The sequence below is a fragment of the Excalfactoria chinensis genome, unplaced genomic scaffold, assembly GCF_039878825.1.
Source record: "Excalfactoria chinensis isolate bCotChi1 unplaced genomic scaffold, bCotChi1.hap2 Scaffold_1033, whole genome shotgun sequence".
Classification (NCBI taxonomy): Eukaryota; Metazoa; Chordata; class Aves; order Galliformes; family Phasianidae; genus Excalfactoria; species Excalfactoria chinensis.
The window spans coordinates 1-26,684 of NW_027315593.1; the positions used below are offsets into that span (position 1 = coordinate 1).

The 26,684-nt window shown below is 41.7% G+C and overlaps 2 protein-coding genes across 2 annotated transcripts; one reads left to right on the forward strand and one right to left on the reverse strand.

Annotated features, from left to right (window-relative positions):
* Positions 1-330: 330 nt before the first annotated feature.
* On the reverse strand, positions 331-18,549 carry LOC140264795 (tRNA (guanine-N(7)-)-methyltransferase non-catalytic subunit WDR4-like; the record flags this gene model as incomplete). The annotated part of the gene is made up of 10 exons (XM_072360701.1): positions 18,295-18,549; positions 17,823-17,885; positions 15,201-15,347; positions 13,533-13,689; positions 12,711-12,823; positions 10,017-10,077; positions 8,592-8,690; positions 2,382-2,446; positions 836-1,019; positions 331-400 (listed from the first exon to the last, which is right to left on the reverse strand). Coding segments are annotated over exons 1-10 (1,075 nt in total), but the record flags the coding sequence as incomplete, so codon positions are not given.
* LOC140264796 (uncharacterized) lies at positions 18,523-26,684 on the forward strand. Its single transcript, XM_072360702.1, has 4 exons — positions 18,523-18,700; positions 18,841-18,922; positions 20,608-21,555; positions 25,123-26,684. Exons 1-4 carry the CDS (start codon positions 18,653-18,655, stop codon positions 25,287-25,289), a joined length of 1,245 nt encoding a protein of 414 aa, XP_072216803.1. The 5' UTR covers positions 18,523-18,652; the 3' UTR covers positions 25,290-26,684.

The window sequence follows — 26,684 nt, forward strand, 5'->3', positions numbered from 1 at the left end:
ACCGTACTTTCACATCACGGTAAGAGACAAGAAAACCAACAGTGAAGTTCAGTATCAGAACAGTAAGAGAGATTACGGCAGATCTGTGATAGGGTGTTTAAATACAGCCATATGCTAAGGTATTTGTGCAAAACAGATTCCTGTGCTATCTTTAAGAACAGTAACTTGAATACCGTTCATTATCAACACTAATTTCCATACCAGATAGAAAGATGAAGCTGAAAAGGGAAAGCTGAGGGATTAAGTAATTTGAAGAGAACTGATCAGAACCCTGATTTTACTCTTAAAACTTTAGCTCTAAAATTACAGTTCCTAGGCCAAATTTCTCACCTTCAAATGCCGTCCAGTTGTCAAGAAGATACTTAGACATCCTCTGCAGTCCTTCATTGTCAGTTACAGACTGGGAAAAGGAAGAACACTGCATGATATTTCGTGCATCATAAGCAAGGAATCTGGTGTTTGACAGCAAACTGAAACATGCAGCAGCTCACAGATGAGCACAGCGAAAGGACAGTGAGTATTTTTAAACTAAACAAGTGCAGCACCCAGAGAGCATAAGCAATGCTTTAAAGTACCGTGTGCCATGGCTGACAAACATTTGCATTGATGCTGCTGCACCAGAGGCAAGCTTTACCAGAGAAGAGACTGGTAACAAGCTCTCAGTGGCTTTGCACTATATAGAGGTAAGTAGAATGTGTGATATCTAAGACTTCTACTCAGCCTCAAGACTGAAGAAAAGAAGCATATCGGTTAGTTTTCAAGGAACATAGTTCACCGTGGTTTTGTTGAGGACAAGACAAAGCATCCACAATATTAGCCTAACGTCGGTATCTACCTTCCACTGTCCATCACATGGCCTGTATAACTGAAGAGGGGCTTCACTGTCTTCCTGCAGAGTCCAGATTTCTCCTGTTTCCTCGAATGCAATGTCCCAACATTTGTGCTTCAAAGAGATTTGCTCTCTGTAAACTAGCTGCTGGGCAACGGCATCAAGCTGAAAGATGTAGACTGTGGGAATACTTTTGAGAGGAAAAACTTAATTACCATTATTATCAAATCCACCTACTGCCACCATTTCTCAGCAAGTCACAGACACCCACTCTGATTCCAAACAAAGCCAAAGCAAATCATTAGGAATTGCAAAAAATAACCCTAGCACTTCAGATGCGGTTTGCTTACAAGGTCTGAGGCAGAAGCTGCAGATATCTAATACATCAAATGGTTTTCCAACTGTTATATGAAAGAAAAAGCAGTCACGCTGTCTTTAAAAGAAAAGGTAGTAAAGGAAATTTAGTAAGGATTGCTAAGGATTTACATGGGGAGAGTTTCAATACAGTACAACTGATCTAAGGGACATAAATGAAAGAGTATATAGCTGAGCACTGGCAAAAATAAAAAAGGAAAATAATTACATGCCAGGAAAATGAAGGAGGAATGAGAGGGACAGGAAACCACAAAATGGCTGAAGAACGGGTTTGTAGCGCCGCAATGGCAAGGAACATGTTTCCTGATAGCTCTCATCCCTTCATGTACTGTGCTCCCTGCACTTCTCCACTCTCTCTGGGCTGGCCTACAAGGTCTACACAGCAACACGGTTTAGAAATGCTGGGCTGTGGAGCTGTAAATAAAACCTTGGCAAAGAGCATGGCATGGCACAGACACTTCAGCTGCTGACACAAAGCCTGGCAGTAGATGTGATGGGGAGAAGCTAAGGCTTACCCCTTTGGCAAAGACCAAGTTCACCAAGGGGACAGACTGCTGACTGTACAGACAGCTTTGACAATCTCTCCCTTTCCTGCTGGCACGCTTTTGTCAGCAAGAACAGTCTTCCTGGCAAGAAAAGGTGCTGCAGAAAGAGAGGGAAAGACTGTTTGTCCATCTCGGCAAGGTATTCCCCTGCCAGTTGGATTGAAAAGATTCCTTCAGGTCCTGAGCGCTCTTTCCTTACACAAACATATTTATTTGAACCCCAAAGTCAACAAATCCTCTTGACAGTTTTAAACTGAAGTAACGCTCTGATTTTGAAGAGAATGGCAAAATTAATTTACAAGAGCAGAACACAGCACAAGGAATTTGAGTACTCAGTACCACAGCACCCTGAACAAAACACAATGGCTAGGCAGTGCCATCATGCTTTAGCCTAGTTCCCATGATGGAAACGCATCACAGGTTCTGCAAAACCTACCTAGGTCAGGTAGCCTTTGCACTCACTTCTGCATTATGTACAATAAAGGGCTTTCAGTCTTCCCCCAAGGGAAGGGGGCATCCCTGTGACACTCAGATCAACAGTACCGAGTACTTTAGCTTGGGGAAACGTTAACAGCTGTTCTCTCCTTTACAGGAGCTGTGGTGACTTAAGCCATTATCCTGTTTATTCTTACCAGTCACACAGTATGGCAACATAATTTCCTTGACAGCAATAGGCTATTCTTGAGACAATATATTTCTATGAGAAAAAGAAAAAGAAACATCCTTGTAAATTAAGACCATTTTATAGGCAGAAAATTCACATTCAACTTCATATCTTACTCTTTAAAATTCAGCAGATGTCTTAATTTACAGCAAGCTAAGAAACGTAATTAAACCGCAGTCAAATATATTTCGTACCAGTGTTTGCTGTTTTATGAAGCTTTCCACGCTTCTCCCTTTGCAGACATATTAACAGAGGTAAAATACAACAGTTTTAATGAACTACTCTCAATAAACTAACTATGAGATAAGACAATGCAGGAAAGTACACCCTTAAAAATTCTCTCCTGTAATGCTAAGCCGCTATTACATTTATTATGAAAGGAAGATAGTGATGCACACTCTGTATTCCTGCTGGGTTGCCCCCATTTTCAGCCTGCATGTGGGTGAAGCCATACCGCCCCACACGAAACACGTTCTGAATAACAAGGCAAGACCACCTCAGGCCATTCTCCTCATCTGAGAATCTGGGAGAAAATCAGGGCAATATCTTTGCAAGATAAACCACACCGCTTGAAATATATAACAGCTGATTTGAGCGTCCCTAAGCGGGAACTAAGAACTGGAGATGAGCACAAAATCCGCAAGAAGATGCCCTAGGGTGCTCTTTCAAAAGTATCTATCATATAGCATAAAAGATGAGACTGCAAAAGCAAGATGGCTGGGTCTCAAGGATATTTTTAAGTTGCGAAAACATTCCTGATTAATAAAGCCTTCTTAACTAGAGTAGCAGTCAGTCGCTCCCTTTAGGGCAGGGAAAATGCATCTTCTTGTCATTTTGCTGGCAGAATTCAAATGTGTCCTCAAATTCCCCTTCTTTTTACTCCCACTCATCCCTCACCTCTTTCCCGAACACAACACCACTCACTAAACAGAGCCTCTAGTCCACTGGCTTCATCTGAATGTCGCCCTTTGAGTTACTTAGCAATTGATGTACAGGCGTTGTCAAGGAACCTGCTCCAGAGTTCTGCAATCAACTGAGGGAAGCAAAACAAGCTCTACAGCCTCCAAGCATTCTAGTCAGCAAGTTTAATACAAGAAGCTAATTCTGAACAGCACATGACAGCTGCTAAAAGATGAACTAACCGCAGGAAGGAAAGTTAATTAATAGTATAACCGTATCTGAAAATCAGGGTTATATGGTGCATCTCCAGCACAAGAGACATGTTTCAGAGCTCCTGTAAACAGGTGGCACTCGTCTCTTCTCCACTGCACAAATACTAAGTTGTTATTTTGTATTTAACAGGGGGACCCCAGACCCCTGTATAACGCCGATATAACGTAAGCTTGCTGTTTCAAATACTTAGTAGGATGAAGATGATGAGTGGGTAGCTACAGTGAACATTTTAGATGTAGTTACCGCCGTAAGGAATCACACCATAACTTTAGAAGTAGAACTGACAACTCCTTTATAAACCAGCAGCGGGTTTTCTAGACACTCAAGGAAATAAGATGATATTTATTTCTACTAACAAAGCTTCCCTCTGTCTCAGACCAGCTTTCACAGTAAGTGCAGTGACGGAAGCACCCACCTACACAGTCCACGCTTTGTCAGAAAGACAAAGGGCTCTGTGAACGTTATAATGCAGACAGCTCTCTCCCACTCCTCACCCGGGAGACAGGAGGAGACTTTGATTTAAACCAAGTGCTACTCACAGCTGGACAAAGACATGAAAACGCATCTTCTTAGCAAGCTCCTTCCTTTCCGTGTTTCTCTAATGGGGAAGTTAACAATCAGTGTATTGAATGCAAAGCCCAGAATAGTATCTTGTTCAAGGACAAGCCTATGAAATCAGTTAACTTAGAGAATAGCTGCGTGAACAGCCTGTGATAAACAGATGTTCACTTGATACTCTCTTCACTTACTCAGCACTTGTGCGCCAGTGTTATCAGCCTGCCAACACCTTCAAATTAACTTCTGATGTTGTCTGTGAGAAGGGGTAGCCCTATGGAAACTTAATGTACTGGAGCACCGGGGTGGCGTTGTGCAATTCATGTTCTGGACTTTAAACAAGCTTTTGTTGTCAAGAGGATCAGATGAGGTGAAAGCTCTAAATCAGGAGAATATTTATATAGCACTATGGAATTAAGAATTACTTCCATTCTAGTGGGAAAAATGAACTAGGAATTTGCAATCTATCAGCTGAAACCAGCACTACGCTGCTCAAAAACACTCCTACATACCCAAAACAGACAAATTCATCATCTGCCAAGGAAAATAAGCCCACATCTCTGCACTCGTGTGGCCCACCACTATTTGCAATGCCATTATCACTATGCTTCAAATTATATTTTGAGCTTCAATTAATTCATAGTTGGGTATCAGTGGCAAAAATGAAATGCAACATGAAGGGAAAAACAATTACAACCCCACCTAATCTTTGGTTGTCAGTCATTAGCAGACTGAGTACCACCTATAAAGCACTGACACGTGAGCCTGTTACCTTAAATTCCAACTATAAATGTCACACTTGGTTTGAAGATGATCTTTGCCCTTTGATACAGCTGGATGCACATCCTGACTAAATAGCAATGCTGGACATCAATTTATCCAGCATTTCCAGCCCTATAATGTCATGAAAACACTCCTTTGGTCCAACTGGCCATCAAGACAGAAACAACCACTTAAGAAAAAATAATGCATTAATTAATGGTCACCACACAGGCCTAAAACAGTAGACTTGGTCTGCCAGAAGTATGTATTGAGATCGGTGTAGCAATACAGCATGCAGGTGGCAACCCACAGCAATGAGGTGTAAAAGTCACTTATCTGCCTGTAATCACCAGGATACTGCCTCTTCCAAGTACACACAAACTATGGAATTCAACTGAGCTTTCTGCACGTGGTGCTAATTTAGTTGCTGGAGACAGATTTTAATATGCCTGTAAGAACTGGTGATGAGCAGCACTGATTCAGGGATCTAAGACGGCAATCAGAAGACATGCAACACATGCTGGTGAACTGCAAAGCACTGCAGGAATATGGTTTATTAACTGATGTCTTATATAATAATCAATCCACAATTTGTGTGCATTCCCCCCCCCCCCCCCCCCCCCCTCCCCCCCCCCCCCCCCCTCTTGGTCATTGTTTACTCACATTGGGAGCAAAGCAGCTATACAGAAATTTCAGAAACAATCAAAGGATACTCCAACTTTCAACTAAGAAACTCCATTGCCATATGGACAGTCATCCTACAGAAGTGACTGTTATCAGGTGTTTTAAGAGACAAAGCAAGAGTTACTGAACTATGTTCAAAAGCTTTACATGAGAACATGAGCTTATTTTTCCCTTTTAAATCTATTTCTGCTTGAAGAAACAAGGCTTTTCCTATAACATTTGATAGTTTATATTATTTTTGGATAAACCTGTTTGTAAGCAATGGTGTTAGGGTTCAGTATAAGATCACAAGTGGCACTAAAAAACACGGTTTAGTGATGGGACTCAGGAGGTCAGGTTGATGGCCGGAAAATACCTTCAAGATTGCAAAGTCCAACCCAAGTGGTTCTATGAATCTGAGTACTGTTAATTGATATGCCAGTTAAATGATAAACAAGTCTAAGTCACACAGAACTAATAATATGACTCCATTCACAGCAAGTTGCTTACTAGTTTTCAATGACCCAATAAATCTAGCAGGCAAAGAGTACCGTACAATAAAGCCATCCTTACCCAAAATAAATGCCTTGCAACATTACTGAAGACACAGATTAAATGGTTATCAAACAATGTTGTTTCAACAGTGCACCCTCTTTTGACCACGGGACTAAAATACCCAGAGTACACATGGATACCAACTAGGTTGATTTGTGATCTTATTTATCATACTCATTTTTCACTTACAGAATCACAGAATCACAGAATCACAGAATTATAGGGGTTGGAAGGGACCTCTAGAGATCATCGAGTCCAACCCCCCTGCCAAAGCAGGCTCCCTACACCACGTCGCACAGGTAGGCGTCCAGGCGAGTCTTGAATATCTCCAGAGAAGGAGACTCCACCACCTCCCTGGGCAGCCTGTTCCAGTGCTCCGTCACCCTCACTGTAAAGAAGTTCTTGCGCACATTCGTGCGGAACTTCCTATGCTGGAGTTTCAGCCCATTGCCCCTAGTCCTGTCCCCACGCACTACTGAAAAGAGACCAGCCTCGCCACTATAGCTCCCACACCTCAGGTATTTATAAACCTGGATCAAGTCCCCTCTCAGCCTTCTTTTCTCAAGGCTAAACAGACCCAGTTCCCTAAGTCTCTCCTCGTAGGGGAGATGGTCCAGGCCCTTCACCATCTTTGTGGCCCTCCGCTGGACTCTTTCCAAGAGATCCCTGTCTTTTTTGTACTGGGGAGCCCAGAACTGGACACAGTATTCCAGATGAGGCCTCACCAGGGCAGAGTAGAGGGGGAGGATCACCTCCCTTGACCTGCTGGCTACGCTCTTTTTAATGCACCCCAGAATGCCATTGGCCTTTTTGGCTACAAGGGCACACTGCTGGCTCATGGCCAACCTGTCGTCCACCAGGACGCCCAGGTCCCTCTCAGCAGAGCTCCTCTCCAGCAGGTCTTCCCCCAACCTGTACTGGTGTATGCAATTATTTCTACCGAGATGCAAGACTCTACACTTGCTTATGTTAAACCTCATCCGGTTTCTTACTGCCCAGCTCTCCAGTCTGTCCAGGTCTCTCTGAATGGCTGCACAGCCTTCAGGCGTGTCAGCCAATCCTCCCAGCTTCTTTTTTTTCTACAGAAGAAAAAAAAGGTCAGTAGCAACTTCAAAAATCCAGATTTCAAGCACTAGACTCAAGCTGAAATGAGTTGAAAGACTTTGTGTGTATGGACAGAAGTTGGTTTAAAATGTCAAGTATTTTCAAGTACAAGAGCAGGTTACACCATCCAGACAGTTATTATGAACACCTGCTAAAAGGACATCGAGGGCAAAAGTAAGTGTTCCAGTATCTAAGGTTTGAATCTTGTGATTTAAGTGAGCTGCCCTCAGAGCTTCGTTACAGACAGGAATGAAAGTTGCATGTTATTATTCCTAAAAAACAAACAAACAAAACCTACTGATGTCTTCTGTGCAGAAAAAAACATGAGTTGTCAGGTCTGTCCCAAGGAGTATGGTCCCTCCATGGTCCTCCTCGTTACTGGAAATCTGACTAACAAGATCAGGTCAGCCTTCCCTTAGCACCCTGAACATGTAGATATCATACTACTCACATAGAAACTGCAGTTTAAGCATTGCTTCTGGGTTAGTCAGTTTTAACACGCAACTCATAAATTTTTGTTTCGGACATTACCCAGTTTCAGAACATTCAAAACAAGGCAATGCCATTTCAATGGATTCAAATACTACAGGGCTGCTTTTCACTCAGAGAAAATGTAAAGTGCTGTTCAAGTTGCAATTTAAGTATGTTACAAATGGGTTAGTTTTTCAGACTTTTCCACGTTACAGAATACTTTCTAGCTAAGAGACTAAGACATCGATGCTTTCTGAAAAGAATAGTAAGTGAAGGCTTATTTTGGTTTGCAGAACAAGTATTCTGCAAGAATTAGGAACAGCTACTTTTAGGCATTGCTTAGCATTTTTAGAAATTCATGTAATTCATGTAAGACAAAAATGAATTTCAGGGACTTTCTTCCTTCCCCTAAATTCCAGGCTATTTAACAGTTTCTGGGTCTCATTCAACTTCCAAAATCACTGACAGAATTGCTGAATTCAGTACCTGTAGGGATCCTATAACCAGGAGGGGAGAAAACTCTTTGAAAGGGCTGATAATAGCAGGACAAGGAGAAATGGTTTTAAGTTGAAAGAGGTTGGATGTTAGGGGCAAGTTCTTTACTAGGAGAGTGGTGAGGTCCTGGAACAGGCTGCCCAGGGAGGTTGTGGATGCCCCGTCCTTGGAGGTGTTCAAGGCCAGGTTGGATGGGGACCTGGACAACCTGATCTAGTAAATGTGGAAGTTTGGTGGCCCTGCCAGGCAGGAGGGTTGGAACTTCATGATCCTTGAGGTCCCTTCCAACCCAGGTCATTCTGTGATTCTGTGACAGAAGAGATGTACTAACAAAATGTGACAAACACTTCTGGGAGTCACGAGGATCCACAGGACAGCAACAGCATTGACACAGCCATACCTGGTCTGTTTTGGTTGGCTCAGGCCCACAGACGCTGCTTAGCTGACAGCAGTATACCTCTTCCCCAGTTTCATACTTCCAAAGTCTTAGAGTGCAATCCTGGATAGATTGAAGCGAATACAAGTTGATGACTAACAGTTCCTCAGGCAAAGAGTGGCCACTTGTGGCCTACAGCTAAATTCTATTTCCCTGAAGTTTTTCCCACAGAAGTTCCTAAGTAGTCACTTAGCTGAGACCTCAAATTGCAGATAAAGCATTTTAATTAACATAATTCCCCCCCCCCCCCCCTTCCCTCCTCCATAATTCTAAATTATTTAGTCATGATAACTTTAATTCTCCCTTTGAAGTGGAAATTGGGAACCTCTAAGACTGGATTTCAAGTCTGTTTGTCTGAAATAGCACAGCAATACATGTGATCAGCATTTTAATAACAATTCTTTCAGGTTGCCCTTCTCCACACCTACTCTTGTCATCACCCAACTTCTCATCTGATTCAGTAACCTCCTGGAGAAAAACTGAACACCTCTCTTCAGTGACCGTTCTTCCAGAGAATTTGCAAAGCATGAAATACAGTCACACAATGCTGACAGTGGAGTTACTTAAACAGAAAGAGTGGCAAAAGACAGGAGTCTTAGGGAAACAAGAGCAGGAGTTGAAACCTAATGCTAAGAATTGCTACAATCTTCAACGCTATTTTTTTCCTCTTCAGTTTTGGTAGTCTCAGATACGAATAATGCTGCTTCCCTTAATGCAGATTAGCTTCATCTACACACTTTCTACAGGTCTGGTGTGACAACAGAATCCCATCAATTTAAGATACAAAATGGCAGGGAGTTAAAATTCTTCTTCAGTTGTCATCTGAGCACTGTGTCATACTGCACCGCAGTATCTACTCAACATACACTAAATGTATTTATGAGGACATATAGAAGAGGACAACTCAGAGCATGTCTCACACGGGGAAGTGGGAGGGTGAAGAGGGAACAGTTTTCTCATCTCAGAAGCTCTAAGAAAATCTGGGATTCTAAGGCCATTAATTCTCAAGACACTCATTACCACGGCAGGCTGACATAATACTCATTTGCTTCAAAGTTATTTAAATAGTGCAACAATTAAAATTTGTCAGTGCTCCAAAGCAAGAGTTAATGATGAAGAAATACTGAGGGCTTTGCAATTTCTCCATCCCAAAGATCTTAATAGGAAGCTAGCTTTGCTATAAACATTGTAAATGGCTCTCACAGTCCAGCAATAGAATGGCTTAACATGAACAGAAAGCTGAGAAAGGGAGGAAAAGGGAGAGAGGACAACCAAGAAAGATTATTCCAAGTGGCCCAGGAGACCCAGAGGAAAACACAAGCAGACAATGATTTTAAAGTCTAAATTTTCAAGAAAAAAAAACTTCTTGGAGGAAACTGCAATACATACCCCAGAAGCTGACAACAGAAGATCGGGATAGTTGGGTACTACAAATATTCTGCTTACAAACCTAAAGGGAAAGAAGTCAAATATTGAACTCTCTCTTCCGTAATACTCTGGTCTTTTAACACATGCTAAGAGAAACACCAATTTCAAAGAGAATCTATGAAAAAAATAACAGATTCTCCAAATAAAGCCAGTTGAGAAAAAAGGTATGCCTACAGTACTTAGTACATTATATGCATTATACAAACTTCATATTTAACAGCAGTATTTTTCCACCTGCTCTCAGCACATTCCTCTAACTTCTTCCCAGCTGAGAGCATTACTATGAAGACCAAAAAGAATGCCAGTGTAGACAGATTTACTCAGGTAGCTCATTCCCTTCCCTCAATCCATGCTGCCCACTAAAACCTCTTATCAGCAGATGCTTTTAATACACTTCAACAGCGATGACTCAGCTTTCATCTACAACATCTCTCCCATCACAGCTGGAGATCATTCAAAACCAACCTTTACAATGCTTTGAAACAAGCCCGTGACAATTTACCACCAGTGTCTACACTCAGCCAGAAACCTTGTTTTCCAGAAGTATTTAATATTTAGTATTTAATAGACAAGTATTTAATATTTAGTATTTAAAATATTTAGTATTTAATAGACAAGTCTACCTTGACTTGTCTCTGGTGGGCAACAAGAACCTGAACTTCAGCAACATAAAATGCAATGCCTTGAGTGGGACTGTCGTGCTTTTGAAAATAGGCACAAATTTAAGGCTATTAAAACAAGAAGGAAAAGAAAAAGAAAAAAGAGGGAAGAGATCTGGTTACTGTAATGACAAACTTCCATGACAAAGTAGTGACAGCAGGTGCATGAAGGTGTAATAGAACTTGAATCACCATGCTGCCCTCCAAAAGAAAAACCAGGACCATGAAACAAGACGCATGAATTATATCTGCTTTCTGCAGTCCTTTGCTTATTCTTTCCTTAGAAACAGAATTTTTGCATATATTTCAAGCAATTTACATTAAGTGCCTTTCCTCCATACAGCCATTAGTGAACTCTCTGCACTGGCACAATAACCCCAGTTTAAAAGTGCCTTCCGGAGCATCAGGTTCTATTCATTAGGAAGTACAACTGTGTACATAGCAGGTGGAAAGCACAGATATGGCTGTGTAAATATGCTATAGAAATTACCTGATATCAAAGACTACACTTTGACATGTGTAGTTTGGAGGTTTCATACTATTCAGGGTCAATGTAGGTTAGATTATCAAATTGTGTTATAAAAATCAGACAGGCACTCCAAATTAAAGCATCCTAAATGCTCTGTTAAAATACTCAGCTGAGTAAGTTCAGATAGGTTGTTCCTATATCTCAAGTTCCGCAGTCACACTGTCTTACTCTAACTCTTGCTCCCAATACAGCAAGCTGACTGCACCATGTTGGGTCACCTTAAGAAAGAACGTGCCTGGAAGGCTGTAGTTATCTTCAATTAAGTCCACAGCCAAAGAGAATTAAGCATGTTCTGTGATCTGTGTGGGATGACATCTCCTTTGTTACCCTATCACTATGGACTTCAAAATGTATCAGTGGCTAAGGAAAATAAAATGCTAAGATCACAAAATCACCAAGGCTGGAAAAGACCTCCAAGATCATGCAGTCCAACCATTCACCTATCACCAATATTTCCCCAATAAACCAGGTTGCTTAGTACTATATCTAAATGTTTCTTCAACACCTTCAGGGCCAGTGACTCAACCACCTCCCTGAGCAAGTACATATCATAGAACCATAGAATCATAGAATTACCCAGGTTGGAAAAGACCTCAAAGATCATCAAGTCCAACTGCAGCCTAACCACAGTACCCTAACTCTAAAAACCCTCTGCTAAATCATATCCCTGAGCACCAAATCCAAACAGCTCTTAAACACATCCAGGGATGGCAATTCAACCATATCCCTCAACAACAGGAAAAAAAAAAAACCTCTCTGAAAGCCCACAAAACTATGCAAAGATGGAAGGCAAACTGAAAATAGCACAGACATTTTACAAAGCAAAACAAAGATTTGGGAATCTTTTAAAGTCTGTTTGAGTCTTCTTAATGAGAGAAGAACTACTAAGAAGAGCAGGTACAGTCTCTCCTGCAGGCTAGTATTGCTATACCAGCTAGAAAACATCCCTTATTGGTCTCCTAGTGGGTCACATTTTAGATCATGACAGCATCCTCCTATAAGGATATCCCTCAGGACACATCTACATATCCTTCTATCTGTCTAAATGTTCTTACTCACGGCAATAGAACGTTTTCAAGAAAAACACCAAGTCCCTTTTCTCAGCTACAAGAAAGACCAGACAACTACATTAACAAGCGTGATTCCAGGGTTCTGTTTTACAGGACTGCTTTATAGTCTCTAGCTCACTGTAGTCCAATGTTTAATGAAAGAATGCACTATCCTTCCCATCAATACAGCTGCATTTTAAACACAAAAAAAACCCCACCACAACTTGTATTACCACAGACCTTTCAAGTCCAATCTCCTAAGATGCCATTAGATGAATATCTGTTCAAACAAGACACTCCCTTCCTAAGACTAAGACTGTTTAAAGCTAACAGTCTGGACCTGGCTGACAGTATAATTTGGGCAGACAAACACTTCATCCATTGAGGCACACTGAAGAACTGTGCACAATGAACTTACTCTTCATGTCCCAGGCAGTAAGATACAATGTTGTAAGGAGCCTTAGTCAAACTGACTCTGATCTTCTCATCTCTATCTGCAGTCAGGATATACCGGTCATCCGGACTCAGTGCCTGTAAGGTAAAGTGTCAGTTTCAGTATCCAATAGTCCAATGTTTTTTTTTTTAAACACACTTTTCCCAACCAGTGAAAGACAGAAGCAGTAGACTACCTCATTTTCTTGACGCTGAATTGCAAGTGCAAGCATTAAGCCACACATTTTCAACTACAATTGATACATAAATCTTTGTGACAGCAACTTGCTTGCTTGCTAAGACAAGTAGCACAGACTAAGTCCAGTAAAACCCACTGAAGTGAAAGCCCTACAGCACAAGTTCCACTGCATCTTCAAAAGCAAGAAACTTATCACACTGAAGAGCTAAACTGACATGACAAACTGGGTGAATTCCCTTACGTTCTCCATCTCCAAGTCTTCTGTGACTGTAACACAAAGAATTTTTGAAGAGTCATATATCCAGATAGATAAACCCACACGCCTGCTTCCTTTCCAAAATCACCATTCAGACAAACTCAGCAGGAAGAATTTCAGACCATGTATGTTATCTATAGCTAAGGAAAGCTGATGCTCTTTGGCAAAAAAAAAAAACTATCTAAAACTGGGAGAAGAACAACAATGAAAGACCTGAATACAAATTCTAGCACTTGAGCGGGCAGGCAATAGGACCTGATGAACTTTGTAGTTCCCTTCCAATTAAACCGTTTGACTATATTCTGAGAAAGAATGTGAGTTTGCACACCAAGTACACAGAGGCACACGCTTACCGCATCCAGTAGCATGGACAAGTGGCCCAGTTCAAATTTGCCTTCTGCTTGTGGTTCTGTTATTGAATACGAATAGACATCACCAGATTTGTCTGCCACCAGAATCTTATCCTCTGCAGCTGTAATAACGAGCGAAGTGCATCTCCTGTTCACAGATCTGAAAGAAAAAGTTGCACTTCAAAGAAAGTCTACTGGATTTTCTTGCATTCTCTGTAAGACAAATCCAACCTAGGCAAGTGGAAAAGAGAAAGAAAGGTAGAAGCTATTAGCTCCTACTTTGCAACAACACATTAAAAACTGCGTTGAAGTCATTTATCCAGTAGTATCGTAAGTATCATAAGACTGCAGACAATGGGGATCGTAGGAAGTGGACATTTCTATTCACATACATGAAGCCCAGCGACCTCTAGAGGCAAAAGAACAACATACTACACTTCCAAAATACCAATGAAAGTTCTAGTATTCTTATTGACTGTGTAAAAGAACAGCATATCCCATAGGGCATGAACGCATACTAACACACTGCAGCACATTTTCAAAATAGGATACCTTTCCATCAAGGAAATCTTATTTCAAGTTTGGCTGTACTGCTTTTGATCTTAGATTCAGAACCTTCTTGTCTGATAGAAGCTTATTTATTACAAAAGCTAGCACTGTTAGAAACCCTTAATACAGCTTGCCATAAAAACTGCCACAAGTTACATAACTCAGCTTTGGCAATCTATTTTTCCACACAGAGATCCTTTTGACTCTATTTCCAGTTTCCTAACAGGAGGTAGGAACATCACAAAATTTCCATCTGCGATCTAAGCTGACATTCTGGTTGAAAACTAAAATGCCCAACAATTATCCAGTGGCATCTTACAGGCAGAACAGGACAGGACGGCAAGAAATAGAGAATACAGAGTGAACAGAATTTGTTGTTTCTGATTTTATCAGCAATTACTCACTACACCACTGATTGACCCGCCAAAGGCCCATCATGTATATCCCTCACATGCAGACAAGCTGAGTCAGAGCTTGTTTAGTTTTTGCACTTGTCAAGATCACCAGAAGCAGAATCCTAACACAGTGAGTTACCTCCTCAGGAAGTCCTTCCCAGACCCCTTTTTTACAGAGGATAGTCATAAGCAGCAATGAAAAACTTGTAACTGGAGGACCTCTGGTGGACAGCTACAGTTAGTTTTCAGAAGAGAACTGTACGACAGACTGAAAACACAGCAGTATGGCTACAGATACACTTTTAAGACAGAGCTCACAAACTCCCTAGCAAACCTTCTCCAATCAACAGAACCCGACAGCATGTTCACTAAACTACTCACTGTCACTCTTAAAGGCCCAACCTTAGCACTCTCCAGGAGAAGGTAAAGTTCCAGTTCTTAAAGATGCAAATATTGTCTTTTGGAATAAACAAAATGATTACCCTTTTCCCAGCCAACAACATAAACGTCTGCATTTCCACTCTTGGTGTGGGATGCACCACACACCACCTCTTGATATGTATCTTTTAATTCCCAAAAACATTAAATTTAAGTACTAGGGGGAAAAAACAAAGGAGGAAGCTTAGCAACAAGAAATGGCTGCACCACAAGTCCTATTATATTATAACTCTGTATTAATCATCCATAGCTCTTTTACAAAGAGAAAGGTAAAATCCTGCTTCCTTACCTGATGCTAACGCACTCCCAAGAGGGCTTAGTCCGAAACAGAATCAGGTGTTTGTTGTCATCTGTCAAGACAAAATAATCTCCTGATGGGGAGAAGGCAAAAGCTAGGATGTTATCGCTTCCTTTGTCTGCTGGTTGTCCATCCTGTCTAATAGAGAAAAGGGAAAAGTAAAAAAAGAGATTCACAACCTGAAACACAGCAAGTGAAGTTCTTCAGAGAATGTTGTTCTCACACCACCAGCAAGGAGGAATACACAGAACAAAGTACAATGCTAGAAGTTGTGTTTGAGCTTGAAACGCTAAGCTAATTTGAATGTTAAAGCAAAGCTATAGGGACTCTCCTTGCCCACAAAATCTTTTCAAAGATGTTTTCAGGTGTGTTTCAGATACACAATGGCCTAATTTAGTACTTCACAATGTTAATTAAAAACAAACAAAACAGAACAACAACTTTCATATGCCACTGCTAATATTCTACACGAAGACCCACAGCAGCACATCACACAAATAACAGAATAACTCAGTTCAGAAGTGTACTACAATTCAAGTCAAATTAGAGCAAGCTGCTCAGATTATGTGTAGTGAAATCTCAATTATCTCTAAGAATGAGACTCTGCAACCTCTCTGTGTCCTGTCAAAAAGTTTAAGCAGTGAAAAAGCTTTCCCCTTGTGCCTTGTCCTGACCTTCTGCACAGACACAACAAGCTCATCTTCTTTATACTCTCCACTAAGATAATAATAATAAATAAGATAAACCCTTCTTCTCAACTCAAGAGGTTAGAATTCAAACATCCAGGAATAAATGTACAGCTTTTCAGACGTCTCAACTTCATGATCAAGGACAGCGCACAGAGATGACAGGTGCAGTGACTAAACCCTGCATCAGTATCACCATGTGAGAAATTATTCTTTATTCAAACTAATCAGTACAAACAAGACACAGAACTTCGGTGCACTCAAATTAAGACAGGAATCCTGTTTTCCATACTGCTTACTTCTAGATGGTGCACAGTATAGGGACCTCCACAGAAGTTCATAAGAAGAGCACTCAAGCAAAGTGTATGGTTACAGACAGTAATTTATTTAATACTTGGAGCATTTTTTTAAAATATTTAATGACTTTTACAATCTGGAGGCAAGTTTTACATATCTTTTTTCTCTGTGGTAGGAAAGAAAAAGCACAAGCAGGAGGAAACTGATATAAGGCCCAAGGCTTCAACATTCTCTGCTTTAAAACTATTAGGGTTCATGCTTGCAGATCTTGTAAACTTTTAAGGGAATAAAGGGAAAACTGGTTATGGATATAACAATGGCAAGTAGTTGAATTTAAATTAAGAAAAAGACCTTCTCATTTGTTTGAGATCTCCTAACTTACAGAACAGACTCAAAGGAAGTGATGTGTGCAGCAATAGAACAAGGGGCAACAGGCAGCAATTGGAACACGGAAGTCTCCTACTAACACAAGGAAGCACTTCTTTACTGTTAGGGAGACACAACACTGGAACAAGCTGCCCAGAGAGGTTGCGGAGTCTTCTCTGGAGATATTCAAGACCCGTCTGGATGTTTTTCTGTGTGACCTACTGTATGGAACCTGCTTTCAGTAGGGGGAAGTTGGACTGGATGATCTCTAGAAGTCCCTTCCAAACCCTGCAGTTCTGTGATTCTGTGAAGACTGTACCCATTTGTTTGGCTTTTGTTTTGTCTTGCTTTCCTTTCTTAGTTCCTCTAATAAAAGATGTAGTGTTTTTTTCTGAGATGAAACTAAAAAACACATATACATTGACATATATCACAGAATCGCAGGGGTTGGAAGGGACCTCAAAAGATCACTGAGTCCAACCCCCTGCAAAAGCAGGTACCCTACAACAGGTCACACAGGTGGGTGTCCAGAAGAGTCTTGAATATCTCCATAGAAGGAGACTCCATGACCTCCATGGGCAGCCTGTTCCAGTGCTCCATCATCCTTACCATACAGACATCCTTGCATGTGTTAGTTCTGAACTATGTTGAAGTTTTAGGCCATTACGCCTTCTCCTATTGCTATACACCACTGAGAAGAGCCTGGCCCCATCCATTTGCCTTCCAGTGCCCTCTAGATATTTATAAACATTTATCAGATCCCCTCTCAATTTTCTTCTCCCCAGGATGTGCAGATGCAGGTTACTCAGCCTATCCTCATAAAGAAGATGCTCTAGGCCTTTCACCATTTTTGTGGCTCTCCACTGGACTCCTCCTTGATACGGTATGCTAAATGAGGCCTCACCAGAAAAGAATAGAGGGGGAGTAACACCTCCCTCGACCTGCTGGCCATGCTCTTTTAATGTGCCCCTTGATATTACTGGCCTTCTTGGCCACAAAATCACACTGCTGGCTCATGACCAACCCACTGAATCCCAGAATATCCATGTCCTTCTCTGCTGAGCTCCTCTCCAGATGATCATCCTCTAACCTGTACCGATGCATGCAGGCGCAAGTCTACGTATCCATCGGGGTTAGCAATGCGCATCTGGCCATCACCTCTTCAAGGAGCAATCTCATGGGTTTATTACTTTGACAGCCACATAATCTCAGGGTCAGATACACCGTCAAGGAAAACACCGTATATCTACACTTATTTTCTCACCCTTTATTTCCTAAGGCCTTCTTTTCCACATTGGCACAGTCATACACAAAGAGAGCATCATCCCTGCAAATAAGGAAAAACAACAGAATAAAGCCGCTAGAACTGGAACAAACGTGACTTTAAACACAGGACGTTCTTTCAGAACATCTTTTGCCATTATAAGCCAAATTGATCCCTGTCCACTGTGGGCAGGGCTGCCCCCCACCAGCTCAGGCTGCCCAGGGCCCCATCCAACCTGGCCTTGAGTGCCTGTACGGATGGGGCACCACAGATCTCTGGGCATCTGTGCCAGCGCCTCACCTCCCTCAGAGGGAAGAACAGGGAAGAATTCCTTCCTTATAACTAAGCTAAATCTCCCCTTTTCTCTCTCTGTTTAAAGCCGCTCCCCCTCTTCCTGTCACTACACTCGGAAAGTCCCTTCCCAAGGAGCCAAGCCGGAGGGCAGCCCCAACCCACCCCGGCACGCACTGACCTGTGCTCCCCTCTCGGCGCCGCCAGCAGCCGGCTCCCACCTCCGACGGCCATCAGCGTTCCCTTGAGCGCTAACGCCGGGCCGGGCCCGGGGCTGCGTCCCCATCCGCCCTCCATTCCCCGTCCCACGTGCGAGAGAGGACGCAGAGTATAGACGTCACGACAGGCGAGACGATGATGACGCAATGGAACAGAGCAATGCGATAAAAACAAATAAATACATACATAAATAAATAAAGGATCGCTGGGAGGGAAGGAAAAAAAAAAAAAAAAAAAAAAAAAGGGAAAAAAAAAAAAAAGCCAAACAGAAGGTATTGCTGATAGAGGGCAGCACGGGGCTTAAGGAGGAGGACGACAAAATGGCGGCGCCCTCACTGTTGTGGTGTGGGCGGGCGGCTGTCCGCAAGGTGGGGGTCTTACAGCTCTCCCAGCTCCAAAGAACTTCGGCCCGGGACCTCTTCGAGGCACGGAGCGGCCGCTCTGGCCGCTCCGTGCCTCGGAGAGGCCCCGGGCTAATGGCTGAGAGCTTAATGTCTGTGTATTTCAGGCGGTGCGGCCGGAGGCCTGGGGGTTCCGAGGGGCGACGCTGTGCACCCGGCCTGGAGGCTCCGGGACGCCGCCGGTGACCAGTAAGATACTTCAAAGTTGATTTTCCTAGAGCTTTTTGATTTCAGAAGGTGCCAGGAGACCTGCCTACCACTGTCGACCACCTGCTTTTCCTGCATATGATTATGCTTAGTTTATGTATGGGATGTAGCTATCTCTTTCAGGTTCTAGTTACACCAGGGTGTGCACATTTTGATTAAAGTATTTTTCCAGCAACACTTCCTCGTAATGCTGAAGTTCAATGCTATCTGCTTTCTTAATTTCTTAAGACATCTTAGTACTAATACTTAAGCTTTTTCTTAGGCTTTGCTGGTATGTCTTTCCTATGGGCATTCTTGAGTTCTTCCCCAGCAGTTCTTTGAAGACTTCTTTAGCCTTGAGGGATGCTTTCTTAAATATTGGATTATTCAGGCTGCTGTGTTTCGCTGTCAGTCTGGACAGGGAGTCAGATGTCCTTCAAATGTGATTGCCAGTTCTCTTGCTTCCCCCATCTGCTTTCCCCACCCTGTACCTTTAGTCCAGCAAAGTTACATGTCTGATATTCTCTGAAAGTATTACCCAAATAGTAAACTGATAGTATATTCTGTATTATTTGCATCTATTTTAAGAGCTCTGTTTTTCTGTTTTCGGCTTTTAATTAGATGTATCTGTCTCTTCCGTGATATTTTTATCTCAATGTTGTTAAAGGCTTGCTTCTATTCAGAGCTACTTACAGTAACTACTTAAGTCATCCAATGTATTACTGTAGAGCATTAGTAAGGGGAAGAAAACTGCAGTCTGTGTTACAGTCTGGTGAAGAAGGTCTGGGCTTCCAAACCATGCAGATATATCTGCAAAAAAGGTGTGGAAATCAGTTGAACTGCACTGCAGGTTGGGGGGAAAAAAAAGTGCAGCTTGTATGGATGGAATGGACTTTCCTGTAGCAAATAACAGTAGTGAATTGTCTTTTTAATGTGCTTTCAGTCCTTTTTGGCCTCCTGTTTTCTCTAATGAAAATTGTATTTGCTGTTGATCTGCTTCTGGAGCCTCTGTGAGGGAGAAGATAGACAGACAGGCTCAAAAGCATCAAGAAGCTTTCTAAGGTTTTTTTTAATGAAGAGATATCAAACTAAAATGGGAAGTGGAGATAGGAAAAATAGCATTAAACTGAGATCCAGTTCAGTTGGTAGATCATGCAGTCCTATGAACTAGTAATGCTTTCATGCGTGGCCTGAGTAATCTCTTGCACTAGTACTAGTTCCTTGAGAGTCATCCCTTGCTACCGCTTAAAAGATAGTGTTAGACAACCTCTTGGAATAGTTAGATCTGTTTGCTATGTCTTCTGCTCTGCTATCCTGCTTCTGGACAAATATTTGAAGATTTCTGCTGACAAGCTGTCTGAATGTTCACCAGAGATTAGGAGGTGTTTGTAACCATCTCCAGTGATGCAGAATTGACGCACAGAAAGAAACCAACTCTTGCAAGGAACAAAAGATGTTTCAGCATCGCAGCAGCAGAAACTGTTCAGTGCTAACTAGCGCTCTAGTTTCTGTAGCTTGAAATGCCTTAGAGCTTTCTGCTTCATGTCTGTGTTCCCTTTAATCACTTTGTCATTTGCTTTTTTTACTAGACTGTGCCGGAAAGTTAAAATTAAATGGCTAACATCACTCATTAACTGGGATGTATGTATAACGATGGTAATTGTCTTTGTGCCATTCCCTTTATGTAGTGGCACCACAGGGAGGCACCAAGATACTAGCCACCAAGGCAACAGTTGAATTTCCTAACTCTCACCCAGTATCTGCAAAAGAAGGTGGGAGCACACTGAATACTAATCCAAAGGAAGCTTCAAAACCTGATGAGGATCTGAGAACGTTGATGTCAAGAAAAACTGTGGTTGCATTTCCTCAACGAGTGATTGTTTCTTCCCTTGAGGAGGCAAGACTCCATAAAATCGCAAAAGGAGGAGGCATAAGGAAAGAACTAGCTGAAGAGGAAACTTCATCTTCATCCAGCTCAGATTCGGATTCCAGCTCAGATTCTGAAGAAGAAAACGATGATGGTGATGAGTCAGGAGTTTCCATTAAAACCAGAGTGGAATTTCCTAGGCGAGATTGTGTCTTTTCTGAGAACACACTGATAAAGAGATCACAGCTGCCAAAAGATGGCTTGCCTCAGAAAGATCACAAAGCATATGTAGCTAAGAAGAAGCCAAGCAAAACGGAAACTGATGTACCTGCTGTCAAGCAGGTTGCATTTTCTAAAGCATCAGTCAGTCATGAAACATTAAAATCCAAAGCAAGAGCCCTGAACACAAAATCAACTCCTAAAAAAGCAGATCGGCAGAAGCTGGTCTTAGAACCACACTTAAATAAAACCCAAGACTTGACAGATGCCACTCTGAAATCTCATTATTTGGAGGAAAAGTCCCTGGGAGCCCACCCAGCATCTACTCAGCTGAAAGTTCCATCAGCGACTCAGGAGGACAAAAAGCAAAACCTGATATCCAGAAGGGAAGGAAAAAAAGCAAAGGAGACACAGAAATCAGCAGCGGTAGAGGTAGCTCCTCCTATACTAGAAGAGGAGATTTCTGAAAGCACAGTGTTGGTGATGGGTACAAAGGAAGAGACTGTTCAGGAAGCAGGAATCCAAGCTGGAGAAAGCAGCTCCATAGATGGTACACCTTTCATTTGTTTGACCTATGGTATAGATTCTTCTGGGTTAGGGCGTGTTGTTTATATGTAGTTTCCAAGTCATCTCTCTGATTCTCTGATGGTTATACTGAAGCTAATGACGAAGCAGTGACTTTCCAGAAGATAAATTCTTGTTCACTGCTAGTTTTTATAAGAAGCTCTGTAGCACTCGGTTTCCAGTTAAGTTGTGAAAGGAAGCTGTCTGCCACTCGCTGTACGTCCAGTTTCATAAGCCAGTTGTTACTGATAAAAATGAAAACAAAATTATAAACAAAACGATAGGTTTTGTATGACAGAGCCCATTTTCCTTCTTTTTTTTTTTTTTTTCTCGGGAAGTTTAGGCAGCTTTCAAATTTCAGTAGACTTCAAGAAGTCATAGTGTGATACCAGAGAGATGCGTTGATTCTGAGATTGGTAGGTTTTAAGAAAGTCATGTTGAAGTAACATAGAGAAGAAAGTCATGTTGAAGTAACATAGAGTTGACCTCATAGCCTAGTTCTTGTTGAGAAACAGAGAGCAGGTGGTGGGTTTTTTTTGTCTGGTTGAGTTTTTTTGTTGCTGTTTTTTGTTAGTTTGTTTTTAGGAAAAAGCATCATGCACTCCTTAGCTATGCTTCCCTTTCCAGCTTAGCTTTCTTGGTTGCCTCCAGTCCTGTTAACTTTCCTACTGATTTCATTCTGTGTATTTCAATAGTAAATCCTCCTCTGTCGAGATCTTTTGTGACTTGCCATTCTTGATTTCGTACTTAGACAGCATACTATTCTTAAGACCATACTTTTGATTGCTTCGTTGAATTAAAAAACAAAAGCAAACTTGTTTGAAGCAGAAGCAGCATAATTATAAGGCTGTAATGATAGCATCCTTCCAATGATCCTTGAAGAAGAGGCCCTTGGGGGTCTTGGTGGATAGCAAGTTAAACATGAGCCAACAGTGTGCCCTTGTACCTAAGACCAACAGTATTCTAGGCTGTATTAGGATGAGTGTTGCCAACAGGTAGAGGGAGATGATTCTTTTCGCTCGTCGCTGGTTCAGCCACACCGTGAGTGCTGGGTTTCCAGTTCTGGGCTCCTTGGTACATGAGGCATGAAGAGATTCAAATATGAGTAGGAGAAGGAGGACTTGGTCCTGAAATGTGCTCACAATTCGTAGTGAAGATTACAGCACCTCATAGATCTGTTGAGACAGCTTTCACTACCCTGACACTGTAAATCCAGGGTAAGATTGAGCCTGTGTGACAAACTTTTCCTGTGGATGTATGTAACAGCCATGTCTCAGATCTCTTTTCCACATAGCCACACCAGCAAAACCTTTGGGGTAGACCTGGCTATTCTGAGAAAATCACTTTGCTTTTGAGCTCCTCTTGCTGGTGGTAGGGCTATGACAGCAGAGAATTTTCTCCTAGCTTTGTGCTGCGTCCCCACTAGAGGACACTGCTGCTGTGGCTGTGTGGGAGGCAGGGGCTAGGACAGGTGAATTAACGCACCTTTACAGATGGTGAAACATCTTTGGGTGTCAGGGAGTAGCAGAGTAAAACCTAACTACACTGTTCAGCAGCATTGCTGCTGTCTGCAGGGTATGTCCTCTCTTCTTTTTGTGACCTTCTTTGGAAACAGCTACTGCTGTTTATTGTTTACAGTTAATGATTCCTCTTGTAGTCTATAATTCTGTCCTGTTCCTGTATTCTTTCGCTCATCTGCAAAGTCTGCAGCAAGCATACAGGAGATGTAATAGTTTTAGTAGTTTCTAATGTAATAGTTTTTCTCATTGGAAACCTAGATGTTGAGCTGATATCATCCACTTGGTAGAACAGACATGCTATGCAGTCAGCAAAAAACTGCTGACTTCAGCTGCTCAATGAGAAGCAAAATAGTAGCATGGTAACACAGAAATATCCCTCTGATTCATTGCAGAAGGACATCCTGACAAATCCTTGCTCTTAAAGAGAGAAGGCATAGAAGAAGTCTGAAGTGCAAGGAGGATGAAGTCAGAGATAAATTTTTTCCTTGGAAAAGCCAAGTACAGTGTATTTGGGCAGGGAAAGTGAGACTCCATCTGCTTTTCTTCCTGAGCATCTGTCTCTTAATTTGGAACAACTGTCTCTTGCAGGTTGAATGTGCACTTCCCTACGCCTCCTTGTTCTTGGGGCTATTTGCAGCGAAGCCTATATCATCTGGCTTTTATATGTGTAGTGGTGCCTCCTGCGAGCTGTCTTAGTAGGAACTGAGCAGCAAGGAAAGGGGTATTTCTTTTCATAGGTTGTGTGTTGCTTTGCTGAACCCGGAGCTTACTGCATGGCATTTGATAAGCAAGCCATGCTAAATTTTATGTATACACACTCTTAAAGTAGTAGCGTTACATTGCAATAATTGTGTCATAATTAAAGGGAAATTCTGGTTCTCAATTGCTTGAGTTCTTGTATTTTTATTGTAGGCTGTTGCATTATAAAAAGAAGCCTAATATGGTCTAACATAAACCACTACATGCAAATTTATATGAGGAAGCTTTTCACTAGATTATGCTTAATGTCTTTCCTATTGCTATAACTCTGGGCATGTGAGAATAAATTAATATTGGAAATAAAGCTTTATTTCTTGTAATTTCCTTGGTTGTAAAATCAGCCCGTACCAGGATGCTTTTATGTAAATAGTACTGCCTAAATTTGCATAATATTTTAAAAGTGAAAGAATTAATGTTGGTTTTAATGTGAAGTGAAGAGTTCTGAACAACACCGTTAGATTGTTCTTTTAGGAAGAAGAGCTGATTACAAGTTTTGAAAGATTCTATCACAATTACTTTTTTTTCTGAAAGAAAGAAAATGTGTATCAAAACCTCTTAATATATTATTGTTTGTATAACCATATTTGAAATGAAACTGTGAAGATACCAATAATTCAGTCACTTTCCCCATGGAAAAAAATCAGTCTATAAAGTAGTTCTAAGAGCTGTATCTCTCAGTCTAACATGGCGATATATCATTTGCACTGCTTTTTTTTTACCTCTTCTGACTTGTTAAGAATGTCACCTACTGTTCTGGCTGAAGTGAGAACCACGGCGAGCCAGGAAGTGTAGGCATATGTCTTTAAAATACAAATAAGCTATTCTACCCAGTTCTCCCCCAGCATTAGGTGCTAGTTTGGATTTGAAAACCTGTGCTCTAATAGATGGCTTGTACAGATTCCTGTTCTCTTTTTGCATACTAATGTGCTTCTTTAGGATCAGACAAGGTACCTGCAAAACCTAAACTTATCCTTTTGTTAGAGTTGATGACTATTTAATTTAATTTTAATATTGCCTCGATCATCATAGAATCATAGAATGGCCTGGGTTGAAAAGAACCACAATGCTCATCTAGTTTCAATCCCCCTGCTATGTGCAGGGTTGCCAGCCACCAGACCAGGCTGCCCAGAGCCACATCCAGCCTGGCTCTGAATGCCTCCAGGGATGGGGCATCCACACTGTTCAAGTGTGTCACCACCCTCTTGATGAGGGATCTGAATGTTGCCTTCTCTTGTTGTATCCCTGTAGTCACCAGTTAATGTTTGTTTTCACAGAGGCTACGGCAGCTGCTCAGCCTGCTCCAGAAGAATTTGATAATTCTACCTACAAGAACCTCCAGCACCATGAATATAATATCTATACCTTCGTTGATTCCCTTGTGGATCTCACAAAATTCAGGCAGCCACAGCCATCGTCTGGAAGACCATCACCAAGACACTGAAAGAACTACAGTTAAATGCACAAGCAGAATGATAAATTCTTCTATTTAGCTCTCATGTATCATCTGTTATGAATCAATAAATGCATGATAGGTAATGCTTGAGCTTTTGAATAGTTTTTAGTTCTTGGAGTCCCTCACTTCCTGATTTTTATGATCAAGCTACAGGTCAATGAATCATCAGCAAATAAAAACAGGCTTTTTATCTCTCAGCATATATGCAGTGTAAAACTGTCATGACTTTTCCATGTCTCCAGAATTTTAATATTGACCACATAGTGTGTCAAGGGAAGTAATGGCTTCTGTGATGTGTCTGTTCAGTACGTGCTGTGATTTTCACATGGTTCTAGCGGGTATTGTTGGAGATGCTCAGGGCCAGCTTGGAAGGGGAGGGGACCTGGGCAGCCTGAGCTGGTAAGGGGGCAGCCCTGCCCATAGCAAAGGGGCTGGAGCTGGGTGGGCTTTAAGGTCCATTTTGACCCAAATGATTCTGTGATGTCCATAATGCAATGGGCTGTTTGCCTTGCACACAAATGTTTTCCAATTTAGAGGTTACACTTACTCTGGTTTTGGATAAAAAAATCATTGGCTGAAATGTAACCTGCTGTTCTGCTGAGTATGCTAGCGTCCAGGTTCTGCAGTAGTTAAAGCCATTTAATGTGTATGAAAACATCAGTGAGCAGCTACTACTGAATTATACCACACTGATTGAACTTTGAGAAGTAACACATTTCTACGAGTTATATTTGCATGCTATTTAAATGTGACCTAAGCCGCATTAAGGAAAAAAAACAAAACAGCTCCTATAATTATTTTTTTCACTGGGACTGTTTCTGTTCCCACTTTTTTTTGTACCACAATCAAAATGAATGTGGTTGTGTCCAGCTCCTCTCTCGCTCTGCAGAAAATGTGAGAAATGAAGCACTTCTCAATCTGTATTATCAGCAGTTACAGTTGGTCTCAGTGAATTTTGTATTTCCATCCTATTAGTAACAGTCTTCTACCCTCTGGGAAAACTTGCCTTGATGACCACCAGCTGTTGTGGGTTTGGTTCCATTTTGGTTTCTTGTTCATTTTGTTTTTCAGTGTTAATTGGTCTTTGTGCTGTTGTACTTGCAATAGCTGCGGTGTTCTCTATCACCTGTCTGTATTCTTTCAAGCATCAGAATATGCAAGATCAAAGGGAACGGGGAGTCAGCTTTAGTAGTTTGTCTGGATACTGGACACAAACCCCTGGGTGCAATTACTAGGACAGCTATTTTGCACTCTGAGTTGGCAAAAAATGTGGTAAGAAGGATCAAGAGGCCTACATCAATCTGCTGTTTAGATTTTTTAAGTCAGAAACCTTTGGCGAGCAATTTTATTGTCCTGTAAAAATTAAAAAGCATATTTCTGACT

Coding starts and splice junctions, on each gene's coding strand:
- LOC140264796 (XM_072360702.1), top strand. CDS start 18,653: ATGGCGGCGCCCTCACTGTTGTGGTGTGGGCGGGCGGCTGTCCGCAAG. Junction 18,923..20,607: donor CGGGACGCCGCCGGTGACCA/GTAAGATACTTC, acceptor CCCTTTATGTAG/TGGCACCACAGGGAGGCACC. Junction 21,556..25,122: donor AGAAAGCAGCTCCATAGATG/GTACACCTTTCA, acceptor TTGTTTTCACAG/AGGCTACGGCAGCTGCTCAG.